The sequence below is a fragment of the Habropoda laboriosa genome, unplaced genomic scaffold (assembly GCF_001263275.1).
Source record: "Habropoda laboriosa isolate 0110345459 unplaced genomic scaffold, ASM126327v1 scaffold1443, whole genome shotgun sequence".
Taxonomy (NCBI): domain Eukaryota; kingdom Metazoa; phylum Arthropoda; class Insecta; order Hymenoptera; family Apidae; genus Habropoda; species Habropoda laboriosa.
Window position 1 is genome coordinate 1 of NW_017101527.1, and position 8036 is coordinate 8036.

Genomic DNA, 8036 nt, shown 5'->3' on the forward strand with positions numbered 1-8036 from the left:
CGTGAAATCTGTACGTCGCGATTGTACCATGATGGTTACAGATTCTGGTATCAGCTTCCTCATGCTGTGTATACCCTGTACCGGCACGTTTACTTCTTTCCGATCGAGCTGTAACTTTTGAGCTAAAAGTTTACTCAGAAAGTGAGACTGCGAACCCGGATCGATCAAAGCTCTGCACGAATGTGTACGATCGAATTTGTCGGTGACGTCTACTATCGCGGTTGATAGTAGACCGTTTGCTGCTGTTTGCGCGGATAAGCTAGCTACGTTTGCCTGTGCGGTACTTGCACTGGGCCGCGAATCTTCTTGCAGCAACGTGTGATGTTTCGCGTTGCACTTCCTACACGTGCTCGAACGGCAGTCTTTGGCGATGTGATTTGGCCGTAGACAATTTGAGCATAATGTCGCGCCTTTTATTATGTCGCGTCGTTGCTCCGTTGTCGCGTTTTCGAGTTTTTTGCAAGAAGACGTGTAGTGTTCCTCCTTGCATATGTTGCATTGCGGAATCGAGCTTGCGGACGAGAGTCGCGATCGTTCGTGCGCGTCAGAGTCATTCCAACTCGTGCATTCGAAATCCCGTACGGTTTGATTGGTGGCGATGATTTCGAGTAGATACGCGAGTTTTGTCCCGACGGTAAGACTAGGCATCGTTGATCTTGTATAAAGTTGAACAGATCTGATAGCGTTAAGTTGCATTGTGCTTGAGTTTTTTCGCGCCATTTTAATTCGGTCACAGCGTCCATTTTAGTGGATAACAGATACAGTAAAATCGTGTCCGTGGTCAATTCACCACGAGCTTTGAGCGCTATCGTGTGCGATTCCGCGGTGATCAGATATTTTGTAAATTCATCGTAGGATGGCTTAAGACCCTTTGGCATTCCGAATAACGTATCTAAGTGTCGATTGATGATTATGTGTGGTTTGTCGTATCGTGACTCGAGGATGGACCACGCGATCGCGTAATTCGACGCCGCGGTTCCCAACGTTTCGATAGTTTTCACTGCCTCTCCGGTGAGGCACGATCGAAGATACGTTGGTTGCTTACTGTCGGTTAATTGCTTATTGTCGTGAACGGTAGCTTTAAATTGGTCGGCGAATCCAGGCCAATCTTCATATGTGCCGCTAAAGGTCGGAAGCTGTATTCTGGGCAGCTGAATTTCGTTCACGTTGCGAGGGATCGATTGCGTTTTTGAATCGTTTTCGGTGTTTGACAACATAGCGCGTGGGGATGAAGCTTCCCCTTCGAGAATTAAGGTTCGCGATCTGGCAATTACTGACGAATAATTGTTCTCGATGTCACACCTTTCGTTTAAGTGATCCATGACGTTGTCCATTGCGTCTAATTCCGATTAAATTTCGATGTACGCGTCGAAAGAGGTTACGAGCCGTTCGGTTTTGAATTTCAATTCTTCTAAACTACTAGTGTCGGTATACGCGTCGAGATAATTACGAAATCGTGTAATTTGAGCCTTGAAGGTAGAGCGTCTAGCCTTCAATCCCCTTAATAGTTCTGCGTGTTCAGTAGCCATTTTGAATTGATCGTCGCGTGGCAAGGAATCGAGAGAAATCGAGAAGGAAACGGTGATTCGCGAGACAAACAATGAGCGGACTTACTTGGATACTCTTTGTCGGTTGGCTGCGTCGTCGACAGGATGTTCCCTGAATGGTCGATGCCTTGGTGATCACCGTCCAGGTAGTTGCGGTCGCCGTGAAGTAGGCGGTTGAGGATAGTCCGGTCCTCGGTGTACGTAGATCTCGTTGGCTGGATCTGCGTAGTCGTGTTGATTCCTCTGGCTCGTGGCTGGCGTGTGGATACAGATGATAGGCCGGATTGCTCCTCGGGCGGAATCCGACGTCAATCAGATGGATATCCGGCTCGAAGGACCAATAAATGTGCGAGATGCGCCCTTTTTCCGACTCGGGTGTCAGAGTAACGCTGTGATAGTGGAATTTCCTGACTCGTGCGACTTTCGGTGATCCACGAGGGAAACGTCCACTTCGCCGGGCAACTTAATCGGCCGGCGTCTTAATCAGTTCGCATACTACGAGCTTCAGAAAGAAGCTGATCGAGTCTGTACGAGAACGATCGAGTGTTTTTCCCGGTGTACGAGTTTTGATTTTGGTCAATTTACTACGAGTGTTGAAATTGTTCTTTTTACGGCGAGCGTTAAAAATGTTCTGTCTTTTCGGAGGACGATTCCTCCTGAGGGAAGCGCGATTTCCCTCTCTACGCTTCGAGGCTCCGACGGGGGTGAAGCACAAAATTTGACCTAATTGGTCGACTTTGTCTCCACCCCATCAGAGATTGAAACGAAGGAAGGGGCACGCGTACCACCCTGCATTTCCGTGACTAACGCGAAGTGCTCGGTTTTCTCGATACTTTATGGCAGGGCCTGGCTGGTGTCTCGAGAGCTTAGCCCTAACGGCGCCATGCCACAAGTGCCGATACTTGAACGTTCGACGCTTCAAAGACTTCTATTATTTTCGCGCCGTATTACGACCGTCGAAGTCCTTGTCAAGGTTTACGTACCTTGCGTAAGAACTCCGACGGCGCATCCTTGGTGACATAGATGGGACCTACATCCACGATTGGAAGTAGGCCATCGAAAAGCTTTATTTTACGCATTCTTGGATTCCGGTGTTCCCTTTGGAACGTCGATGGACTAACATCTGCAACGCAGATGTATATTCATCGAGCATGTACCGGCAGGAATTTAAGTGGTGCGAATAATTGTTTTCTAGGAAAACTACAAGTGCGATGCATGATGGTATTCGTCCTTTGTTACGACGTAACAGAAATCTTACAATTTTTTAATCCAGAATATAACGGAGTGCTTGGTTCTTCAATATCTTACACGGTTGGTTTGTTACTCTGAAACGAAGCGAATGGACACCTATAACGTCGGCTAGGCGATAGTAGTTCTTCGCGACTTTCGCATAACATACTGCGGCGATATACGTACTCTAATGGTGTTTGAATCCGCTATGCATTCTGGACGTGGCGTCGAATTTTCGAACTACGCTGGTGGGGGAAAATACAGATAATTAAATACTTCGACGTAAATATAAATTCCTAAAAGTAATTGTGACCAACGAAATCTTACAATTTTTTGATACCGAATACAAAGGTGTGCTTTGTTATTCAATGCTCAAACGGTACCGGTGTTACTGTTAAACGAAGCGAATATACACATATAACGTCGCACATGGTTTTAGTATTTCTTCGCGACCTTCGAATATCATACTAGTACGATTCACGTTCTCCAAATGGCGCACGGTTCTGCAATGCATTCTGGACGTGGCGTCGAATTTTCGAACTACGATGGTGGGGGAAAACACAGATAATTAAATATTTCGACATTAAATATAATTCCTTCAGCTAAATGTATCCAATGAAATCTTACCTTTTTTGGTACCGAATACAAAGGTGTGGTTTGTTTTTTCAATAGCTCAAACAGTTCCCGTGTTTACATTAAACGAAGCGAATATACACATTTAACGTCGCGCATGCAGATAGTATTTCTTCGCGATTTTCACGTAACGTACAGATACGATACGCGTACTCCAAATAGATTATGATTCTCTTATGCATTCTGGACATCGGCGCAGAATTTTCGAGCTACAATAGTGGGGCAAATACAGATTATTAAATATTTCGACTTCAAAAGTAATTCCTTCAGCTAAATATATCCAACGAAATCTTACCTTCTATTGGTACCGAAAACAGAGTTGCGGTTTGTTTTTTCATTAGTTCAAACGATTCCCGTGTACCCGTTAAAAGAAGCGAATATACACATATAACGTTGCGACTGGAGATTGTATTTCTTCGTGATTTTGACGTATCGAACCAGTACGATAATCGTTCTCTAATTAGAATACGTTTCTGCTAAGCATTCTGGACATCGACCTCTAATTCTCTCTCTACGATGATGGGGGCAAATACAGATAACTAAATAATGCGACTTTAAAAATAATTCCTAAAACTAAATGTGTCCAACGAAACTTTACATTTTTTTGAACCAAAGGCAAAGTTGACGTTTGTTAATTCAATATCTGACACGACTGCCGTGTTACTGTTAAACGAAATGAATATACACATATAACGTCCCTCATGGAGATAGTATTTCTTCGCGATATTCACGTAGGGTACCGGTACGATACTCGTACTCCAATTAGAGTATGATTATGCTATGCATTCTGGAGGACGGCGTCGAATATAAGAACTACGACGGATTTCTACTGCAGTCCTCCTGGGATCAGCAATTGACAGACGTCGTATTTGCCTGTCTTGTCTAATCGAGGTCTTTTTCGGACGGCCAGACTTGAATTTATTTTCTAAGTGTCCTCGTTCTTGAAATCGCTTTTGAATGCAGTACACGGTTTGTTTTGCGATGTTAAAGCGTCGGGAAACGTCACATATGGATTCACCATTTTGTAAAGCATTTACAACCTGTTCCTTCATATATTTCGGTAAACTTTGTCCTCGCACCATCTTCGTAAGAATAGAATAAAAGCACAAGAAAAGAATTTAACAAATATATCAGCATTAAAAAATAAATTACACGCATAAATGAAACGTCCGAATACTTTTGTCCAAGCAAATTCGAATAAAACCTATCTTATACGTAATATAGAGTAAATATCTACCTCTAACTTCCTCGTGAGCTAGCTTTCAACTAATCGAAAACAAAACACAGAGTGGCCTTCTCCCACCAACAATGTCATAGTGTAGAGAAACAAAAATATTTTTGTCCGAATTCATTTGTCCGGTACTGTACATTGGAGTTATTTACACCGGCTGTAATTAAAATACCTATGAAGGCGGACAATTCTTCTGTCGTAAGAGATTTCCACGTTTTCGGTTTTGTGGGATTGTCGCTATTGTATTTTTGATACACAGCAGTCGCCTTTCGATTCGTGTGTCTTACAATAATGTTCATCATTTCATTTGAAAAAATAAAATTAAAAGTATCCCGAATCGATAACATGTGTGTAGATCGATGTGGACCACTTCTTTCTCGAATGATATTGTAAGATGGTGTTTGATGGTGAGATGGTGGTTCGTTGTTCCAGATGGTCCCATCCTTAGCAACAAAAACAGTTTGAGATGAATTATTATCTTCTCTTTCTGTATTTATACGATCTTCGTCGTCTTCGGGTGACTCTTCGGTCGTTACTGTATCTTCTATCTGTTCTTCGTCAATATTCTGCTAGGTGTCATTCAATGATCCTGTTTGTGGCCCCGGCAACCAATCTTCATCCTCACCATCCAATGATATATTATCAGAAGAATATTCTTCTCCCAATAATGTCGCTAAATAAATATCCTGTTCTGCCCGAGATAATCTAAAAACAATTTTACACACATGTTCGATGTGCTACTTTGGTATACTAAATTGATAATTATTTTGATGTATTATATGTAGATTTGATTTACCTTGAAAATTCTTCTGCTGACAGTTCTTCCATTTTTACGTAGGACTATAGAAATCACTTATAGAAGTGGAGAACTATATTTCATGCAGACACTTTACTATGAAGAACAAAACTGTACAGGAAACGTTTTCACGATACAGATCCTACCCGTACAAAAAACTGATTCAAACTAATTCAGTTCTTCATTTCGTCATCTAGTTCGTTTCGTGGGCTCCTATACTTGTTTATATATACAAGATAAGAGAGAGGCTCTGCATCACTCTGCCATCGTCCCAAAGACATGGAGAGCGAGGGTGAATGCATAGATGCGGATCGTAAGAACTATTGACCTTATAATGAAACTATTGTAGTTTCCGATAATATTTTCTCTCAAATCTTTTGAAACTGTACCTAAAATATTGTAGGAAGAGAAAATCGAAAATAGCGGAAATGAAAAGAAGTAAAATTATCTCTACATATCCTATGTATCGGAATAAGACACGGGGGTACCCGGGTACCCAGCAACGGTGAACATTTCGGTTGCCTACACAAGGGTTAAGCAGTGCCTTAGCGCGTTAGTAGGGTCTTACATAAAGAATTTTACACGGATATGAATGAATATTCACAACAACAATAACATTTTATTAATTAATAATCTACTTCTGTATGGTAAATTTCAAAACATTTTGGAATATGTAATGCCACAAGGCATTCCTTGCACTCCCAAGTAGTCTTGCTGCGTTTTTTATGTTTGGCGCACACTTTACACCGTCTTTGAGGATTTTTTTTAGCTTCTGTGGGTGGAATATTCCTTGGAAAATGGCCCCATTGTTTTGATTGTAATCGAAGTGGTATATCACTAGCAGGCAGCCTTCCACGCTTTGTGTATTCAGGCATACATACACTTTCTAAAATCTGTTCTGCCACATCTAATCGAAATTTTGAAAACGTGTATTTTTTGCTTTTTGGTATATTCGATGTCTTTGAAAATAAAACATAAGCATTAAAAAGTGCAATATCCATTAGGTAAAAAAAATATTTTTTTATAACTTTTTATGTATTTTCTCATAAGTGAGAAAGAAGATAAGTAGCTATCTTGGTGATCTACCCCACCCATGCCATCATTATACTCCAACACGATATTGGGCTTTGTAACAGTGATATTATTTTTCCGTCTCTTCTTCTCCACTTCCATCATTTCAATTTTTTTATGTTTCGTGGACAATAAATATATATCTTTTTTATCCTTCCACTTTGCAGCTAAAATACCTTTGCACGATCTTGAAATAGCTTCGGCATATTTTTCGGCATATTCTTTCTATTGCATCTTACTGTCCCTATGGCATTGATTTGCATGGATTGCAATTTTTGAAACAGGTTTGGCGAAGAATACCAGTTATCCATAAATAAGGTGTGTCCGAAATTAGCTATTGGCGTGCACATAAACATGGTAACATTTTCGGAAGCACTGGTGATTGAATTTTTCACTTTATCTTGGCCTGTGTATATTTTAAATATCATATAATATCCTGATTTAGACTCGCATAACTTATAAAACTTTACTCCAAAACGTGCCCTCTTTGACGGATTGAACTGTTTATATGACATTCGACCGGTATATTTCATGAGAGATTCGTCTAATGACACATATTCATCGGGAGTATAAATACTTATAAATTTTTCATTGAGATAATTGATTATAACTCGTAATTTGCATAAACGATCATCTTTATCTCCAACTTCATTATTTGAAAAGTGTAAAAAACGGGAGAGTTGCGCAAATCTTCGTAATGGCATTGTTTTCCGAAAAATGGGAGTCTCGATAATACTTCTTCTTGACCAATAGAATTGGACATTCGGCTTTTTTACTTGTGCCATCAAGATGCATAACGCAAAATGAGCACGAATTTCATCTATATTCGTATCCCTCCAATATTCTGTTGTTACAATGTAACACATAGTGATTGATCATGTGGTTTTAATTTTTGTAATCGTTTCTGCCATACTTGATTTTTATGTTTAGCCAGTTCTTTCCTTATTCTTGTTGTCTGTTGATACATGTATCTTTTTGTGTTTGGATCTCTTGTGCGTTGCCATGTTTTTCTTGTTTTATTTCTATTTTTGATCATATCTATTATGAATTCAGGGATTATCAAGTTATCCTTGTTCGTCTGTTTCAACGGGATAGCTTCTCGTGTGGCCTGTTGTATATTACTTGTTATTTTTTGTATTTCTGCATCTATTTGTACATCATTTTCTATATTGTTTGTGATTATTGTCCTTTGCTTCATAATGTTTCTAAACAATTTCCAATTTGCGCTTTTATAATCTAGTACCTGCATATTATCATGTTTATTTGATGCCTTTCCAATCGTGAACCAGATGGGGTTGTGATCCGAGCTTAATTCATGTAGTACTTTGATTTCAGTGATGTTTTTGATATTTTTGGCGATTGCGATATCTATTGTACTTAGTGTATGTAGGATAATGTGTAGGTTCATTCGGATAGAGTATACTTGCATTATTGTTATTTATGTAGTTGTATATTTTTCTTCCCTTGCTGTTTATTTCATTGTTGTTCCATGCCGGGTGTCTAGCATTGAGATCTCCTACCAATATTA

General features: G+C 40.1%; 1 protein-coding gene across 1 annotated transcript; it reads right to left on the reverse strand.

The window, feature by feature from the left end:
* Positions 1 to 27: 27 nt before the first annotated feature.
* On the reverse strand, positions 28 to 1334 carry LOC108570073 (the record flags this gene model as incomplete). Its single annotated transcript, XM_017941470.1, has 2 exons — positions 583 to 1334; positions 28 to 340 (listed from the first exon to the last, which is right to left on the reverse strand). Coding segments are annotated over exons 1-2 (1065 nt in total), but the record flags the coding sequence as incomplete, so codon positions are not given.
* Between the last annotated feature and the right edge of the window lie 6702 nt (positions 1335 to 8036).